Source organism: Giraffa tippelskirchi, chromosome 1 (assembly GCF_054371585.1).
Source record: "Giraffa tippelskirchi isolate mGirTip1 chromosome 1, T2T-mGirTip1v1.2.pri, whole genome shotgun sequence".
Classification (NCBI taxonomy): domain Eukaryota; kingdom Metazoa; phylum Chordata; class Mammalia; order Artiodactyla; family Giraffidae; genus Giraffa; species Giraffa tippelskirchi.
The window spans coordinates 164077407-164097537 of record NC_137275.1 but is presented as its reverse complement, the minus strand read 5'-3'; the positions used below and the strand labels follow the sequence as shown (position 1 = coordinate 164097537).

General features: G+C 40.9%; 1 protein-coding gene and 1 long non-coding RNA gene across 18 annotated transcripts in view; both read right to left on the bottom strand.

The window, feature by feature from the left end:
- Positions 1–3057: 3057 nt before the first annotated feature.
- TJP2 (tight junction protein 2) overlaps positions 3058–20131 on the bottom strand; it is a 127457-nt gene continuing 110383 nt past the window's right edge. For 8 of the 17 annotated variants that reach the window (XM_081503443.1, XM_081503452.1, XM_081503416.1 and 5 more), the window contains 7 exons: positions 19791–20001; positions 11256–11356; positions 9850–10062; positions 8460–8570; positions 6950–7279; positions 5401–5486; positions 3058–3991 (listed from right to left, as the gene is read on the bottom strand). In XM_081503443.1, the coding sequence (XP_081359569.1) occupies positions 3826–3991; positions 5401–5486; positions 6950–7279; positions 8460–8570; positions 9850–10062; positions 11256–11356; positions 19791–20001 (1218 nt within the window). In that variant the 3' untranslated portion in view covers positions 3058–3825. The remainder of the gene's footprint in view (positions 3992–5400; positions 5487–6949; positions 7280–8459; positions 8571–9849; positions 10063–11255; positions 11357–19790; positions 20002–20131) is intronic. The other 9 variants (XM_081503473.1, XM_081503483.1, XM_081503465.1 and 6 more) reach the window with 4 other exon arrangements.
- Positions 14712–17552, bottom strand: LOC145511273 (uncharacterized). Its single transcript, XR_014057737.1, has 2 exons — positions 17028–17552; positions 14712–16330 (listed from the first exon to the last, which is right to left on the bottom strand). It is a non-coding gene; the product is annotated as an uncharacterized LOC145511273 (long non-coding RNA).

Sequence of the window (20131 nt, the reverse complement as noted above, 5' to 3'; positions counted from 1 at the left end):
CCTCCCTTCCTCCACGTAAAGTGAACACTATCCTCACTCAGGTTTGTCCTTCCTATTCTGATATTCTTTCCTCTTTCTTCATTTGCCTAGCACTTATTTTTTTCTTACTTAACCTCCATGTGTATTGTAGGCAGCCTTAAATCCTTCCCAGGACAAAGCTGAATATGAGTTTAAAAGGGGTAGCGCAAAGGAGAAAAGGAAAGATATACCCATTTGAATGCAGAATTCCAAAGAATAGCAAAGAGAGATAAGAAAGCCTTCCTCAGTGATCAATACAAAGAAATAGAGGAAAACAATAGAATGGGAAAGATCTCATCAAGAAAATTAGAGATACCAAGGGAACATTTCATGCAAAGATGGGCACAATAAAGGACAGAAATGGTATGGACCTAACAAAGGCAGAAGATATTAAGAAGAGGTGGCAAGAATACACAGAAGAACTATACAAAAAAGATCTTCATGACCCAGATAACCAGGATGGTGTATCATCCACCTAGAACCAGACATCCTGGAATGCGAAGTTAAGTGGGCCTTAGTAAGCATCACTACGAACAAAGCTAGTGGAGGTGATGGAATTCCAGTTGAGCTATTTCAAATCCTAAAAGATGATGCTGTGAAAATGCTGCACCCAATATGCCAGCAAATTTGAAAAACTCAGCAGTGGCCACAGGACTGGAAAAGGTCAGTTTTCATTCCAATCCCAAAGAAAGGCAATGCCAAAGAATGCTCAAGCTACCGCACAATCGCACTCATCTCACATACTAGCCAAGTAATGCTCAAAATTCTCCAAGTGAGGCTTCAAACAGTATGTGAACCATGAACTTCCAGATGTTCAAGCTGGATTTAGAAAAGGCAGAGGAACCAGAGATCAAATTGCCAATATCCATTGGATCATCGAGAAAGCAACAGAGTTCCAGAAAAACATCCAGTTCTGCTTTATTGACTACTCCAAAGCCTTTGACTGTGCGGATCACCAGAAACTGTGGAAAATTCTGAAAGAGATGGGAATACCAGACCATCTGACCTGTCTCCTGAGAAATGTGCATGCAGGTCAAGGGACTTCCCTGGTAGTCCAGTGGCTAAGACTCTGCACTCCCAATGTATTCAGGTCAAGAAACAACAGTTAGAACCGGACATGGAACAGACTGGTTCCAAATTGGGAAAGCAGTACATCAAGGTTGTATATTGTCACCCTGTTTATTTAACTTATACGCAGAGTATATCATGTGAATGTACATCCAGGCTAGATGAAGTACAAGGTAATCAAGATTGCCAGGAGAAATATCAATAACCTCAGATATGCAGATGACACCACCCTTATGACAGAAAGCAAAGAAGAATTAAAGAGCTTCGTGATGAAAGTGAAAGAGGAGAATGAAAACGTTGGCTTAAAATTCAACATTAAGAAAACTAAGATCATGGCATCTGGTCCCATCACTTCATGGCAAATAGATGGGGAAACAATTGAAACAATGAGAGACTTTATTTTCTTGGGCTCCAAAATCACTGCAGATAGTGACTGCAGCCATGAAATTAAAACATGCTTCCTCCTTGGAAAAAAAGCTATGACCAACCTAGACAGTGTATTAAAAAGCAGAGACATTACTTTGCTGACAAATGTCCATCTAGTCAAAGCTATGGTTTTTCCAGTAGTCAAGTATGGATGTGAGAGTTGGACTATAAAGCAAGCTGAGTGCCGAAGAAATGATGCTTTTTAAGTGTGGTATTGGAGAAGACTCTTGAGAGTTTCCTGGGCTACAAGCAGATCCAACCAGTCCATCCTAAATATCAGTCCTGAATATTCATTGGAAGGACTGATTTTAAAGCTGAAACTCCAATACTTTGGCCACCTGATGCAAAGAACTGACTCATTGGAAAAGACCCTGATGCTGGGAAAGACTGAAGGCAAGAGGAGAACGGAACGACAGAGGATGAGATGGTTAGATGGCATCACCAACTCAATGGACTTGAGTTTAAGCAAGCTCTGGGAGTTGGTCAAGGACAGTGAAACCTGGTGTGCTGCAATCCATGGGGTAGCAAAGAGTCAGAAACGACTGAGCAACTGAACTGAACTGAACTGAACTGAGGGCAGACACCGATGATCCATTGGGCACTGCTGGAACATTCTAGGGAACAGAGGTCCTTCCTTCCTGTGTGCACCACCTAACTCATCATAAAAAAGTGCTACCGCTAGGGACAGAGCCATTCCTGCTCAAAAGCCTCATTTCCTCTTCTCCCAAAGTTTGCAAGAGGACTCATTCTTGTATTTAAAGAGCAGAAGCAAACCAAACTATCATATATTTAACCATTTTTTTCTATCCACAAAAGGTGGCTTCTATTTATGAAATACTCTGATTTGAGTCAGTGCCTTAAATTCTGCTCAATTCAAGGTGTTGCACTAAATGGTTTATAAATTACAGCACCCGAACTGACACAGACACAACCAAGGATACATTTATAATATGACTAAGTTATGAGTAAGCTGAATTTCCAACTCAACTAAAACACATGCTTATCATTGTGTCAATTCATATTACAAAAAGCCCATAATGGAACCAAAACTCTTCTTTCCTAAATTCAAGGTACTTTCAATTCCAGTTTACACAAGCCTAAATTCCTAGGCTGTTTTTTTTTTTTTTTAATTTCAAACATATTTTAGCCTTTAAAGAGTGAATACAGGAGTATAAATTGATGCAGCTTTTCTAGGAAGCAATTTGGCAGTAAACATCAGGAGCCTTAAAAATGTTCCTCTGCTTTCACTCAGTAATTTCATTTCAGAGAACCTATCTGCTGAAAAGGATTAAAATGCTGCTCATTGATATATTAATATAAAAATGGATTATATATAAAAAGGTGCATTTCATGTTAAAAGAAAAAAAAAAAAGGAAGTAATCCAAATGGCCAACAATAGTAGAACTATCTATTTTAGGGAGCAATGGTCACAGCACACACTATGATTCTGCAATTATTATGTCCTCATTTTCATGATCGGTAACTGAAATAAAAGATGCACTTTAACACAGGAAGTAACATAGAAATTCACCACTAAGCATCTTATTGATTCCAATGTCCTCCTTTTTATTAAATTATAAAACTGGCTGCTGTCAATATACACATTTTTGGAAATCCATTTTTCTGCTTTTGTGGAGCACATGATTTTAAACAGACAAAATATTTCTATATTAACTTCTCAATCTCCAAGCTATTTCGCACCGGTAGCCGAACTACCAAGTATAGATATTATAATATACAGTCAGAATTTATGGAAAATATTACAAAGACAAATGCCTTAAAAAGATGATAGTGCAGAGAAAACCATAGCTCTTAAACAGGTATAAAAATTTAGTCAAAATATTTTAGTCCATTATGGCTTTGTATAAAGCTTCAAAGGAAGAAAATTGAAGACACTTCTCATTAAAGGCACTTAAAAAGTTGTAATAAAATACTTCTTTGAATTTAGTTTTGAATCCGACAGTATTTTTATTTATCTTTTTCACATTCTGTCTCTCATTAAAACAGTCCTGGAAGGCAGCTATTAATAACGAAAAATAGTTATCATTTCTTAATATACATGTTAAAAATACGCAAACAGAATTAATACAGATTTTGGTCCGTGGAAGCAGGTAACAGTATCAGACTGTAGTATTTCTCTTAATTCTGAGCCCAAAGCCTTCAATTCCCCAGACTCAGCCCCCTGGGCTCCCCAGGAGGCGCCCCGCCATCGCCACAGTGCACTGAAACTGGAAAGAGCCCCCCTCCCTTGCTGGGTGGGAGTGTTGCTCCAAGGGAACGGCCGCGGAGCACACAGGAGTCAAAACTCGGGCATTATAATTCCGTGTCCCGGTATCGGGAAGGCTGGCCGTAATAACCGCGCCTTGAGTGTTCTGACAGCTGCTGCCGGTATTCCTCCTCCTCAGCATCACTGCCATAGCTTCCTCTGGAATCCTGATAAAGTCTGGCAGGGCCTTTCTGTGGCTCGGGGGGCCTGGAACTAACAAAGTGAGAGGGTTACGTGCAGCCCAAAGCTTGGGCCTCCCTGCTCGTCCGTGCTGCATGCAGTGGGCAACTTCCCAGGACAGATGACTTACCTGAGTCACACTCTGCTGACAAACCAGGGCACTCCTGGCCCCGCTCCAGGTTCACAGAGTGGTGGAATTGAGGATAGGAATATCAGGTTAAGGCTGATGCCCACTCAGGCAGCGAGTGGGGAAGACAGACACATACTCCCTGACCTAAGAACCCTTCAGCCCGATGAGGGTGCCTTCCTGAGATCACTGGTTAAAAGTTCACAAGCAGAGAGAGTTCTTCACCAGTTTTGGTCACTTATACCAAGTCCCCTGTGTTGCCAGGGGCCTCCTGGTCAGTTGTGCCACTATTTGATTGGTAAAGAAGAAACTTGCCTCTAATTTTCTATTGCTGTAAAACTAGACTCTAATTTCCAGTCAGAATGGCTGCAAGAAAATGTAATTTTGTTTCCTATTCTCAGATGCAAGAAATGATCCAGTGTAAAACCTCAACAGGAAGACACTGTGATAATCACTAATGCTCATGCAGCACTTTAAACACAAGGCATCTTACCAACACCAGTCAATTGATGTCCCCTTTCCCTCAGACCGCAGCTCACACACAGCCTGACTTTGCTAAGTGACGCAAAAGGATTACTGAGCTTGTTGGCCAACAGCTAGAAAATATTAACAATGAAACAATTGGCATCTAAACGCCAGGAATTTTGCTCATGCACTATCCTAACACAATTTAACGCATCTGTGGCTCCAATTGGATTTCCCCAGTGGCTCAGCAGTAAAGAATCCACCTGCAATGCAAAAGCTGCAGGAGATGTTGGTTTGATCCCTGGGTGGGGAAGATCCCCTGGAGGAGGGGATGGCAACCCACTCCAGTATTCTTGCCTGGAGAATCCCATGGACAGAGGAGCCTGGTGGGCTACAGTCCATAGGGTTGCAAAGAATTGGACATGACTGAAGCGACTTAGCATGCACACACATGGCTCCAATGGGTCTAATGGGACTGACTTGGAGTGTCAGTGATTACACTGTGTTGGAGAAGGAAATAGCAACCCACTCCAGTATTCTTGACTAGAGAACTCCATGGACAGAGGAGACTGGTAGGCTACATTCCATGGGGTTGCAAAGAGTTGGACATGATTGAGCGACTAAACAACAACAACACCATGCTAGTTTTAGCACACAATCGACACTACCATAAAAGTTTGACGCTATGGTCTTTATAATTAAATTTGACTGAATAAGTAAACAGTTTACCAGGAGGAGAAAAAAAAACAAACTTTCTTGTTACTTTGAAATGTAGGTGAAAAAAATTCTTAAGCATCAAAGTCCTACACAAGTCCCTTTTTTAGACCTATACCCTCAGAGCAGCCCTTACCTTGTGTACTGGGGTGGGCCAGGGTCCGGCTTATGTGTTTTGATTGGAACTGCATAGATATCAGGATGCTTCTGAGCAATTTCAATCTATGGAGATTATGGGGGGGGGGGAGAACAAGAGGGAAAGGATGAATGACTAGCCAGTCAGCTTGCTCATTTCCTGCTGGTTCCATTCTCCAATCCCATTTTAAGGAGAAGAGGAAAAACAGAAGCAAACCTCTAGTTTCCAGAGTTGTATGTTATGCCTAGTGGTAAATGTCAAATAGGAAAAATGTTTAAAACTAATGAAAGTCTGCCACATGCTACAACATGGTTGAATCTTCTATGCTAAGTGAAATAAATCAGCCACAAAAAGACAAATATTGCATGATTCCACTTCTATGAGGCTCCTGAGCTGTCAAATTCATAGAGACAGAAAACAGAATGGTGGTTAAGGGAGTGGAGAAGGGAAAAATGAGGAATAATTAATATACACAGAGTTTTAGTTGGGGAGGATGACAAAATTCTAGAGACCGATGATAACAGATGGTTACACCAAAATGTGAATATATTAATGCCACCAAACACTTAAAAATGTTAAAGATGGTAAGTTCCATGTATATTTTACCACCAAAAGAAGCAAAAAAGAAAAAGAATGTGGGTCATCTCTTGCCTTCTGAGATGGCCCACACTCTGTCCATAGTGTGTGCTTCTCCCAGGGCCATTCTTGCCTTTTGAGACAGACTGCATTCTGTCTGTGGAATGTATCTCTCTAAATACATTCACTTTATTACTAATTACTTTGTCTCTCACTGAATTCTTTCTGCAATGATGCATAAAGAACCTGAGTTCCAATAAGTCCTGACATCACGAATTAAGACCCCTTCCCCTAATTATGCGGACCCTCCTGACTTCAATCAACTACAGCCTGGACTCTGTCAACCTCTGTTCCAATTCCATGTTGCAGTCTTCTCTGCTCAAGCCCCCTTATGAATATGCACATAGCCTTAGTCTTAAACCTCCCCAAATTTGCAGTTCAGGGAGACTCTGCTTTGGGAAAAGATCCCTCGTGTTCTCCTTACTTGCTGCAGGTAATAAATCCTTCTTTTTCCCTACCTTCCCCCACTAATAAAAAAGAAAAAGGCTCAGAAGCACTGCAATTGTTGTGACAAATTTAAATGAAGAAAACTCCCACAACCACTGGGCCGAAACGCTCCAGAAACCTTTACTTAACAAATGTTTCAGTGAAAAATAATTTTGAAGAGATCATGTAGTCTCTTGTCACGCTTCCCTATTCCAGAATCCAATATAAAGTTCTGAAGCACAAAGAGTAGAATCCTATTCACCTGCAATGTCAGGTTTTCTTGACTGGAAGAAAAAGGGGTGTGCTAATAGCTGGCAATCTGAAAATGACACACCCATAGGATGTGCCTTTGTATCACGCATGTCAAGATACCCTTTCGTGTTTTCGGCAGTGGCAAAAGGAATGTATATCATTACACTGCAATGAAACTTCTTTAAAATTCTTATTGTTGACACACTAAAATGACCCAGTGATTGAAAACAATTACCCTTGCATTCTGTGCTTCTTGGAGCTCTTGCATTCTCTGTAACCTTGCCTTGTGATCCATCTTCTCAAATATTTTTACTTTGCCCAGGACAGACTTGGGAGCATTGTGCTGCTCCTCACTGCCCTCTCCCGTCTCCTCACTCTCTGGGGGAGGGACGGGAGTGGAGGGCTTCAGTATAGGCCGACCAAAAGTGGGTTTCGTTGCAATAGGAGGAGGACAACCTTTGGTAGATGCCCCTGGAATTTCGTTACCAGCAGCGGCTGAGGGGTTTGACTTGTATTCATAAGATCTGGAGAAGTCAAAAGATTCTTCTCTGTTTTGGGTTTTGGCCTGCAGAGAGCAATGACATAGTTTTAACCTTGAGCTTTCAGTTTATTTTCAAATCTCTATTAGTGATTTAATACACTCCATTTCCTGATCAGTTTCCAAAGGTAGTCAACAAAATTCCACTCCAACAAGGAATCAAATACGACAAGGGACATGGCCGAGATCTGGCATCCAGAGCCCTACCTCACTCCCTACAGGAGAGTAGTAAGTGCTCGAGGAAACCAAGAGGGTGCTGGGGACATGCTGGGAGGTCTGCAAGTGCTAGAGGTGGATCAGACCGAACTCTGTCCTAGAGGAGATTTGAATCTTAGAGAGGACCTCAGAACAAGTCAGGCTTCAGGATGGAAGATTGGCTCCTGAGTTTACACCACGCTGAGGGGATGTGCCTTGGCCCAGATGTCCACCCAGAAGTGAGGAGACTGGGGCGGGGAGCGGTGAGGGAGAATATCATGCTGATGGCCACTTTGTCTTCATACTTCCATCCTAGGCCGCTTGTCAACTTTCACTCATCTATATTATTAGGTCACCAATTACCTCTGAAAGCTCACAATGAATTATTACTTTCTTCTTGTCTAAAGCACTGAGTTAGGAAGAGAAACTTTACTGGGTTCCAAGGGAAAGCCTATAGTTATAGCTATGATTCAGAGAGGGGTGAAAAATCATGACATGCGTCCTCACATTGATTCTTTTCTGGACAATGGTTTATTTAAAAAATAAACTGTCCTCATAATGAGAGGCATTGTAAACAATAGTGGTGATTGTTTTCTTTAGCAAGGCATCAGGAAGGATTTTTTCAGGTGCATCTAAAACAGATTATGGGCAGAAAAATTTAATTGGATAGAAGAAAAACAGATTCTATGACAGGTGATTCTGGGCATGCAGTATTCATCCAACTTTTATTCTTTCTACATAAACAAACAAACAAATAAAAAACAAAAGGAAACAAACACTAACAGTCCTAAAATTGTACCCTCTCCTAAAACTGCCTTTCCATTTTACTTTTTTGCCATTTCTTAGTTTTTTGGATTCACCCAAAAGATAGGCTCCAGTAGAGAACCCAGTTGGTCAAAATCATAATCTGGCGCCATCTTATTGTGGATGCTCTGCCCCGGCTACTTGGCAGCTCCAGGTGAGCTCAATGTGTCTCTTCCTCCTTCCCATCCTGGGCTTCCCAGCCACGTACCTTGGGCGGCTCTGGCTTGAATGCCGGGGGCGGGCTATTGTCCCTAAGTTGATCTCTGCTAGCAGCCCTCCTCATCTGAGCTCGGGGCTCTGGGCTGGGTTTCCTTATGCTCTACAAGACATAAAGGTTCATTCACAACAAGAACATCCCAGCAGGAAGAAGAGAGCACTGGTCTTCTTTGCTGGAGTTCTTCGAACTTGTGGGAATTAAGACGTTAAGGTTCCTAATGTGCGTAAGTTGAGCTACTGATCCAGTGCTTCTTTACTGAAAAGGCAGATACCTGGTATATTCTCCCATTAGCAAGTGCTTAAGGTATATTTTTTTTCCAAAACTAGCAGCATCTCTCCCTTTACAGTAAGAAAACAAGAGGTTTTTGTAAAGTTTTGTCACTAACAGCTGTTAGTATTTTATTCTTTTCTTTCTTTCATTTTTTGCCGCACCATGTGGCATGCATCATCCTAGTTTCCCACATCCCCTGAAGTGGAAGTGTGGAGTCTTAACTACCTGACCACCAGGGAATTCCCAGCTGTTAACATGTTAAAGCATTAGCTCAACTGTATCTGCAGACATTCATGAGTTAATTTACTTTTTACGACTTGTCCGACAGTATATACAAATTTTTTTTTTTGTGGTGAATTGTTCCTCCTTTCAACTTATATATTTGGTCCTTCTATATTGTAAAGAATAAAATTCACTGAAACAACCTAAACTGCTGAAGAGAAGTCCACAGAAATCCAAATATATGGAGAATCTTGTCTGCAAAGGTCATTATCCCAGTGTTCTCTGAGGTGCAATCCATAAGTGCTCTGGTCCTAACTTAGTGCTAGCAATGTGATTTCTAGAATCACAGAAGCAGTCTATTCACTGGCCAGTGGATGCATAGTATGTGAGATCAGACATATAATTAATCAATAAACTCAATTAAAAAACTGAAATACAGGAGAGAAGGAAACTGATGGGGAAACACTCAGGAGTTTTGGCAAGATTAGAAAGGTTAAAGGTAGGGTGGAGAAGAAAAAGCACAGATACCTAAGAGTACAGAGAGAGACCTAATCAAAGGTTACAAGTAAATACAACAATATTGTATTTAAAAATAATGCCCCACTGGTAATTTGGACAGCTGGCCTCACATCATGACGTCATGCCCGGGGGCATCTGTGGGGTGAGTGCTGATCACTCAAGCTCTCCAAGCACTTGGTTCCTGTCCCACTGCCCTCTGGACCATATCCACAATCACACAGGCATTAGCTTGGAATGAGAGGCTCCCTAGACATCAATCACTCCAACCCTTAGGAATACCTGCCTCAGCACCCTGAATAAGCTGCTGGCCAGAGCAATTCGAGTGAAACACCAGAACCTCCTTTTCCTGCCCAGGCCTGCCTCGCCTCACCTCCTCATGCTGCACCGGCTCCGAGGAGCGGGTGATGGAAGACACCAGCGGCTCCTCAGCTGGCTCATCCAGCTCATTGTCAGTGTAGGCGCCTCCTTCCCCGTCGGTGTCTTCAAAGTCACTGATGAGGCGGCTGTCGCAACTCAGATAGTCCGCGCCCATGGCGGTTAAGTAGGACATGCGGTCTTCGGGATCATCATCCATCCCTTCCATCTAGAGGAATTTGTTTCGGAGGGTCAGTGGGATCTGACATGGCTCCTGGGACTGAGGACTCAAGAAAATTCCCAAGGGCACAGCCAAGGGAATGAAACCTTGAGTTGTTCGAGAAAAGGAAGTTCACCTTTATCTTCCTGAAATCACTTGGCTTTAAATGACTGTGTAAACTTTTGTGTAGAGACTTAAATTAGAAACCCTCCACCCTATCTCTCCTTGCCACCATCCATCAGGCTTCCTCACATCGTGTACTTTTCTTCCAGAATCTGGCTCCCCTCCAGTTTTTTCTGTTGAACCTGTCTCCCAGCAATAAGTGCATGCTGTCTGGAGCTGTATGCCTCTCCACTCACCCACGAGATTCTCAAATCCTTGAAGGCAGAAGCTCCCTCGTGCTCAGCCTGTTCTCACCACGGAGGCTAGCACAGAGCTGCAGCGGGTATAAGCAGTCAGTACATGCTACATACTCTGACTGAACATGCAGTTCCTAAAGGGCAGGGGTAGGACTCAACCATTAATTGGTAATAGAGGCACTTACGCAACAAAATCGTACCTTGAATGTCTCACAAACGACCTCAATTCAGCTGGACCACAGAACACCAGCACCAAGGGCTCCTAGTACCACAGGGGATTCTATAATTTCTGCTTCCTCCCTGCAGTAGGGCTGTGTGAGAACTTTCTCCACAGATGAGAAGGTTAGGAGCCCATGCCAGATTCTAGCGCTCTCTCATCACCTACTCAAATCCCTAGAACTCATCCTCTGCCAACCTTCTTTCTAACACAAAGATTCCAACTTCATTAGCTTTTCTTCCTTCTATTAATTTTTAACTATGTTCTCCACGTCCTCAACCTAACCCCTCATCTCCACTCTGGGTTTCCCAGGTCCTTGGTAATAAGATGTGGAGTTCAGCACAAGGTCTTGTAAGCTCTGATTAGTGTGCTTGGAACACAACACTAGTTACTACATTAAAAGCAAAAGGGAAGTGAATGTAGGGCTGCATATATCCCATTCTGCTTTTCTTGTAAAAGTCCCTTCGTTTTGTTACTTTTCCAGAGAATTTACAAATTTTTGAACAATTGAAGCGTATGTTGAGATCACTTGAAATGTGCATGGTTTTACTACATTCACTACCCTCTTGAGAAAAAAATTCAGAACACAGACTCTCACCTCGTAGCAGAGCATCTGTGTCACATACCTTTCCTTCCGAGACCCAGACTGCTTCTCCTTGCTGATGCTGAATCGTGTCTTTCAAGCTGCCAAACCAGCTGTCGTTGGCTGAATTGAGGTTGATTGTAGCTACAGAAATGTAAACCAAAAGGTGTGCCTCAATTTCATGTTTATTAGAAATCTTATTGGACATAACTTATCCTAACTTGTCATATTTCAATTAAAACTTTAGCAAATGGAAGAGAAAGCTGGCACATATTTGAACACTATTCTTTCAACTGAATATAATTAAAACTATTACCATCTATCTGTTGAAGTCTGCATTATAGGTGGATGTCATAAATGGATTTATGTCTATTTTTCAGAAGAGCTACCTTTTAAGAAATGAATTTGAGTCAGTTGTAGTGAGGTGGATCAACCTAGAGCCTGTTATACAGGGTGAAGTAAGTCAGAAAGAGAAGAACAAATATCACATATTAACACACATATACGGAATCTAGAAAAATAGTACTGATGAACTTATTTGCAGGGAAGGAATGGTGATGCAGATGTACAGAACAGACTTGTCAACACAGCAGGGGAAGGAGAGGGTGGGATGAATTGAGAAAGTAGCACAGACATATATACACTATCGTGTGTAAAACAGATAGCTAGGGAGAAGCTGTTCTATAACATAGGGAGCCCAGCCTGGCCCTCTGATGACCTAGGGCGGTGGGATGGAAAAGGGGGAAGGAGGATCAGGAGGGACAGGATGTGTGTGTATATACATATATATATATATATATATATAAAATCATAACTGATTCATGTTGTATGGCAGAAACCAACTCAACACTGTAAAGCAATTTTCTTCCAATTAAAAAATAAATTTAAAAAATACATTTTTAAAGACTGTGTTTTCAGGGGCAACATTAACACATGTAAATAAAATATAAAAGTACATATTTAAAAAATCAATATATAGACATGAACAGTAAAAGAAAAATATATACCAATGTACTGTTTATCTCCAATAAGAAACTAAATGTATGTCATTTTGATAAGCTTAAACATTTCAGAATATAGATACAGACTAACCAAACTCTACAGGTGTGTATTTATGGGACATACATTTTCTATTCTGAACAAAATGCATCCTACATAATAGCACTTACTAGGACTGACCAAGCACTTTCCTAAATATGTTACATGGATTAGTTCATTTTATGCTTAAACAAACCTTGCAAGGTGGGTGTTGCTATCATCACCATTCTATAGATGAAAAACTGAGGCACAGCAATGAAAGTAACTAGTCTAAGGCCTCAGACCAAGCAAGTGGAAAAGCCTGGATGCAAACTCAGAAGTCTGCTTTTAGAGCTTATGGCTTCAGCCACAGTGTGACTCAGCCCATCTGAAACATGAATTTGGAGCACCAGGATAAAATACCAACCAGTAAAATGCATGTGATCATTCTTCAGCAATACTTTGGACCTAAAATGATCAAACTCCAGACAAATCAGTACTTTTTAGAGCTACTTCATCATGGCCTGTTATTAAGGCCATTATGTGTCACCCAAAAGAAAACTGGATCTTGTTGCTGAAAGTTGTTAGGCAGCCTGCTCCACCTATCCTAAAGTCTGAGTACTCCTCTATAAATAACTCCAAAGAATCAGAAAGCAAATTTTGTAAGCAATTTTGCTTCAAGATTTTCTTCCCAGTAACATACAGCATTCTTTCATTTAAAAAGTTCCAACACTGACCTTGGAAAATGCTGAACAAGCTGACAATTTCCTGGGCTATTAATTATTTATAGTATTAGAATAAACTGATACCTTGGACAACTAAAAGAAAATCAATCTTGTTTCCTTGGACTTTTGTACCCTTATCATGTGTGTGTGTTAGCTGCTTAGTCGTATTCGACTCTTTGTGACCCCATGGACTGTAGCCTGCCAGACTCCTCTGTCCATCGAATTCTCCGGGCAAGAATACTGGAGTGGGTTCATTCCCGACCCAGGGATCAAACTTACATCTCCAGCATCTCCTACATTGGCAGAAGGGTTCTTTACCACTAGCATCATCTGGGAAACCTTATCATAGTACCTTGTAAAGATTACTATCCTCTTGGTAACAGAAGTGACATTGGGCACCCCAGGGACAAAATGAGTGCTCTCCACTAAATGTATACAGAATGTTCAGCTACCTTTTTGAGCTTTATGCTGAAGTTGTCTAAGATGAGTACAGTTTGTATTTATCATGAGGAAAACCTAAAGTTAAAAGGGCCATTTGTGAAATGCAGAAAATATGTTCATGCCCCCTGATAAAAAGAAACAAGCCAGAAGCCTCTTACTTCAATTCACATTGAAGTCTAGTGCATGGAAAAAAAGAAAAACAGTCATTTCTGACTGAGTTGGTAGCATTCAAATCATGCACTTTACCTCTCTTTAAGAGGTGGGAGCACAGCCATGATGCTGCTTTCTTTTCTCTTAGAATCAAGTTCCGTTGGTTTACTGTTGACTTTTGCTCTTTAGGTTTCTCAGATTTTTTACTACAAGCCATTAGGTTAATTCCTGTCATTTCCAACCTCTGGACTAGACTCATGCTCCCTTGGATAGACTAAATACATCTCTCAAACTCCAGAAAGTGAAATACTGGAAGGAGATTCCTTCAGCCTCCATCACGGCCGGGAGTCCTGGGCTTCTGGGGGCATCCACTGCCAGTCCAGGCATGGGTGCGCTCGGCGCTACTTTTCCTTCCACAACCAAGGAGGCTGGGAAGGACAAGAGCAACAGCACAAGGTGACAAAGGCGACATGTGAGGCTGGAGGGGTGAGGAGAAATCAGAAGTGACTGTAATGGTATGAGGTTTCTCTTCAGGGTGATAGAGAAGTTCCAAAATTGGTGGTAGTGATGGCTGTACTTCACTGAATATACTAAAAACTATTGCATTGCATGCTTAAATTGGGTGAATTATAGGGTATATAAATTAAATTTCAAAAATGCTATTCAGGGCTAGCATTTAGAAGGACTCTAAATGGACAGGCATCAACCAAGGGGCCCAGCCAGGAAGAGTGGCAACTTCCATCTGCTTCCTGTGGTCCTCAGTGTCTCTACATATCCTTGGGAAATCAAGAATTGCCTATTGCAGTTTGGGTATTTTTAACTGGTACAAGATTGACTCCTCCCCACTAGGCTTTCTCAAACACTGTATTATGGCAAAGAAAAATGTTTACAATATGCAACAATTAAAGATTTTGAAAAAGTATAAAATAGCATCACTAATGAATAGCATTTATTCAGCACTTCCAAAGTCTTAGGACTGCATTGAACATTAATTTCAAATTAATGTAATTAGAGTAATGATCTATAAATTACAAATTTCACATTAATGAAATCTGGGAAACTGATAAAAGTACTGGAACATCCTGTGGTACTTTAAAAATCCCACAATTTCACACAAAGGATGGCTCTGCATGGATCCACAATTCCACAATTCCACTTCTGTGGTCTTTATTATTTTTTTTCTTTTGTGTAGTAAAGTTTTATTAAAGTATAAAGGAGACAGAGAAAGCTTCTGACATAGGCATCAGAAGGGGGCAGAAAGAGTACCCCTTGCTAGTGTTAGCAGTGGAGTTATATACTCTAAGATAACAGGATTAGCCAGAAGGTTTAATCCAGAGACTGTCCTTCAGGCAGAATACATTATTGTTATAATCCTTGTAAAGACAGACCTACTCCCATAATTTGACTATGCCAAAGCCTTTGACTGTGTGGATCACAATAAACTGTGGAAAATTCTGAAAGAGATGGGAATACCAGACCATCTGACCTGTCTCTTGAGAAACCTGTATGCAGGTCAGGAAGCAACAGTTTGAACTGGACATGGAACAACAGACTGGTTCCAAATAGGAAAAGGAGTACGTCAAGGCTGTATATTGTCACCCTGCTTATTTAACTTATATGCAGAGTACATCATGAGAAACGCTGGGCTGGAAGAAACACAAGCTGGAATCAAGATTGCCGGGAGAAGTATCAATAACCTCAGATATGCGGATGACACCACCCTTATGGCAGAAAGTGAAGAAGAACTAAAGAGCCTCTTGATGAAGGTGAAGGAGGAGAGTGAAAAAGTTGGCTTAAAGCTCAACGTTCAGAAAACCAAGATCATGGCATCTGATCCCATCACTCCATGGGAAATAGATGGGGAAACAGTGGAAACAGTGTCAGACTTTACTTTTTTGGGCTCCAAAATCACTGCTGATGGTGACTGCAGCCATGAAATTAAAAGACGGTTACTCCTTGGAAGGAAGGTTATGACCAACCTAGATAGCATATTTAAAAGCAGAGACATTACTTTGCCAACAAAAGTCCGTCTAGTCAAGGCTATGGTTTTTCCAGTGGTCATGTCTGGATGTGAGAGTTGGACAGTGAAGAAAGCTGAGCGCCGCAGAATTGATGCTTTTGAACTGTGGTGTTGGAGAAGACTCTTGAGAGTCCCTTGGACTGCAAGGAGATCCAATCAATCCATCCTAAAAGAGATCAATCCTGGATGTTCATTGGAAGGTCTGATGTTGAAGCTGAAGCTCCAATACTTTGGCCACCTCATGCGAAGGGTTGACTCATTGGAAAAGACCCTAATGCTGGGTAGGATTGGGGGCGGGAGGAGAAGGGGATGACAGAGGATGAGATGGTTGGATGGCATCACCGACTCGATGAACATGGGTTTGGGTAGACTCCTGGAGTTGGTGATGGACAGAGAGGCCCGGCGTGCTGCAATTCATGGGGTCGCAGAGAGTCGGACTGAGCGACTGAACTGAACTGAACTGACTCCCATAATTTACATTTTAAGATAACAGAATTAGAATCCAGAGTTTAATCCAGAGACTATCCTCAGGCAGGATACATTATTGTTATATAATCCTTGTAAAGACAGACCTACTCCCATAATTTACATTTTAAGATAACAGAATTAGCCAGAAAGTTTAATCCAGAGACTGTCCTCAGGTGGGATACATTATTGTTATATAATCCTAAGGAATGTAGACAGAAAAGAAAAAGTTTGTCCTTTCTTCCTCCTTCAGAATTCCAGAACCCTCTCTCCTTGGGGACCCCTAGACTTCTTATCAACCTGCCTAGGAAATGACTCTCTCATTCCCCCCTTTTCTTTTAGGAGAATTATGTTGTCAAGGGCAAGGGGCATCATTTTCATTTCATAACTACTTCCTGATGTTTAGGGGCGTTGTCCCTAAATTGTTGAGGCAACATATTCTCCTAACCCTCATATTGAGGGTCTCTGATCCAGGGGCCCCATTCCGTGGTCTTTAAATCATGAACTGAGTGCTTCAGCAAAACATGTTCAACAATTTCAAGAAAATATGTAAGGTAAACTTCATGTTTTAAAAAATAATTTTTGTAACATGTGCATGCAAAACGTATTATTCTACACTTTTTTTAAAGTGATGGGGGAAGACTGGGAAGCCTAACATTTTAATTTACATTGACAAGTTAACTTGCTTTTGGGCAAATCTCAGAATAAAGTTTCCCTTGTCGGCTCTACATAATTGAGAAGTACTTTGAATTTTCAAGAAGAGTCATTTTGCTTTAATTTTTTTAATTTTTATTTTTTAGGTAAAAGGTATTTCATTATATTGTAAAAACTAAAGACAAAATAATTTATATCTTTCAAAAATGAGCAAGACATAATATTAAGCATAACAGTACAAAAAACGAAAATCAACAAGAACTAACAATGCTAGTTTTTCTTGTAACCAGCTACTATTAATATCATACTAAGCCCTGATTTGTCCTACATCTGAAATACTAACAATTTATCAATACACTGTTTACAGATCTTCAGTTCTCACTTTTATTACATAGTAACTTCAAGGAGAGTCATTTTAATACTGTCAAATTTAAATACTCATCTATGGAAAATGGAAAATGTTACTGTGCAACAAGGAAAAAAGAAAGATATTCATTGAGTTAATCCACCTGCAACATAAGCCTTTATTGAATTACTGTTCATCACAGTAGCTCTATTTTTCCCCACTTATTAATTCATTGTGTGTGTGAAGGCATTGCTTGATGACTATTGTCACTGATGTAAATCTGATTCTTGTTGCTTAGTTGTTGTTCTGTTAGTTGCTCAGTCGTGTCCAACTCTTTGTGACCCCGTGGACTGTAGCCTGCCAGGCTCCTCTGTTCATGGGATTTCCCAGGCAAGAATACTGGAGCAGGTTGCCATTTCCTCCCCCAGGGAATCTTCCTGACCCAGGGATCAAACCTGCATCTCTTGCATTTCCTGCATCAGCAGGCAGATTCTTTACCACTAGCACCACCTGGGAAGCCCCTATTAATTCATTTAAATGCCATAAATGCCATTAATTTAAAATCATAACAAAAAAAATCTTGGATTCTGGCCTTGGTGTACACCATCAAGTCACAACCTGGCCAGGTTGAGACACCGGGCATATAAAGTGCTCAGTGGGGCCATCCACGGAGTTTCAAGAGTTAAACTAAGCAATCTGGAAAAGGCCGCAAAAGGCCACCCTTTTGTAAGTTACTCAGCACCCTGCTCCACCCATCCTGAAGACGGAGTCAGCAAATGAAGCTGACTCAAAGGCAGACCAGTGAAGTGGCCAGCGTCTAGCCTCCCTCAGTCTGGCTCTTCCTCTACAACTCATTATTTTCCTGCCTGCTATCTCAGATCCTCACATGAATCCCAAATTCAACTCTCTGAGTGAAGCCCCTAGCCATTCAATGGACTTACACAAAGGTAAGGAGGTGGAGGAAAATGAAGTGGGCATAGATTTAACATCAGTCACAATCACATGGACCTCAAGTTCAATGAATTATCTGTTAAATGGAGGAATGGCAACATAAGACCCCATTCAGCATTAGGATAATATGTCTGTGCTGTGAGGTATATAGAATATTGGATACACAGTCAGAGACACCACAGTGTTAGTCTGAGCTCAGCCATATGCTAATGTGTGACCATGCAGAAATCACCTGGCCTTTTCTATGGCCTAATAAGACAGCACCCGTGAAAGGCTGTACCACTGTTGGCTATTGCTGTAATAAAGACAGTAATGATAATAATAACCCCAGTAGTAGCAGTAAAACAAAGGAAAGATCATATATGAACGTACCAAAAGCACAAGCTTAATCTTGACTCTACACTCACAAAAATCCAGCTTATGAAGCACCACTTCCTTCTTTGTGTTTGGTTAGATAACCTCTCAGTTAGAGCACTTCACCATAGTGGTAAGTAGTGCATCTCACTCTTTGATAAGAAAAGCCAGTACCAATAAAACAAGGGTCTAATGTAGACATTCATTCACTCTCCCCTTCCCTCCCAGTGTCAGATAAGTTAATAGTGGCATAGGTTAATGATGACTGGTGCTGAACTCAGTTTAGTTGCTAAGTCGTGTCCGACTCTTGTGACCCCATGGACTGTAGCCCATCAGGCTCCCCTATCCATGAGATTCTCCAGGCAAGAATACTGGAGTGGGTTGCCATTTCCTTCTCCAGGGGATCTTCCAGGAATCGAACACGAATCTCCTGCATTGTAGGCAGATTCTTTCCCAACTGAGCTATAAGGGAAGGCCGAATTCACAGAGCTATTATTATCCTAAGGATATTAATTATATCCACACAGTTGCTACATGTGACTTCTATAAAGCTGTATGACCAAAAACTTTGTGCAACCCTTTTAAACCCTTAATTATACCATATTCACTGAACTAGTCGCTTTTTTAGGTAGTGCACACATTCAGTTACTGAAAAGGTCACATTCTTAAATCATTTTACTTTCATGAATAATAGCAGCAGTAGGTCTTCATTTCAGGAATTTTAAAAAATATCCTATTATGGAAAACTTTAGACATACAAAAGTGGAGAGAAGAGTATACACCATGAATGGATCACCCAGCTTCAACTATCAACTCTTGGCCAGTCTGGTCTATAGCCACACTAACTCTCCTCACTGAAGATTATTTAAGCAAATCCCAGACATATTAGGTCATCCATAAATACTCTTATTTACCAGACATGCCTAAAAATGAGAACTTCTAGAAAAAAACCTAACATAATCACAGTATCATTTTCACCTTAAAAACAGGAGTAACAAATTCTTAATATCATCTACTATCCAGGATATTCAAGGCTATTTCAGAGACATTTTAAAATAATGAAACCAAGTTCCTATCACCTTGTAAGTCAGTGTATGCATGGATGGTAAGAAGCGAAGAATGACACAGCCCATAACAGATATGGGTCCTCAGTGCTACACCAGCCTTAATCACTAGCCTTGTAGTCCCATCCAAAAATCTGAACCTCATCAAAATGACCAGGTATTGTGTATTATAGATCTTTATGATCATGTTCAAACAGTCAAACTTACAAAGTTAAATATACAAACACCATGAGTCTAGTATACTCACTTTATAAGATTAGTTCCCTTTTGAGGAGTCATAAACAGAATTTCAGATAACTATTTTCCATTCAGATTATTTTCCTATTCCTTCCATCCTACAGTTCCTCATTCCTTACTTTCGAGCAAAGAGTACATTTTACATTTCACTTACCTGTGAAAAGATGTGCACAAGTTTTTTTAAGCTTATTGGCTTGATCAAATAACTTCCGAGAACTTTTGTTGGATGATGGATTCAACCTCTGTCTCATAGTTTTGACACCTGGCCTAGAGTCTGGGTTGAAAAAGATCACAATCGGGAACCACTGAGTATAGTTCAACAGGTCCACAGCCTTAGGAGTTACATCCAGGAGTGCGTGCTTGTCCTGTTAGAAATGGGGAGAAAAGTTACGTAAATGGGTAAAAGCCAAATAGCATAAAAGAGTTTGTGTTAATAAGTAAAGCTCACATCAGATAAAATGTGCCCATGTAAATCACAAAGCTGAAAACGTTTCC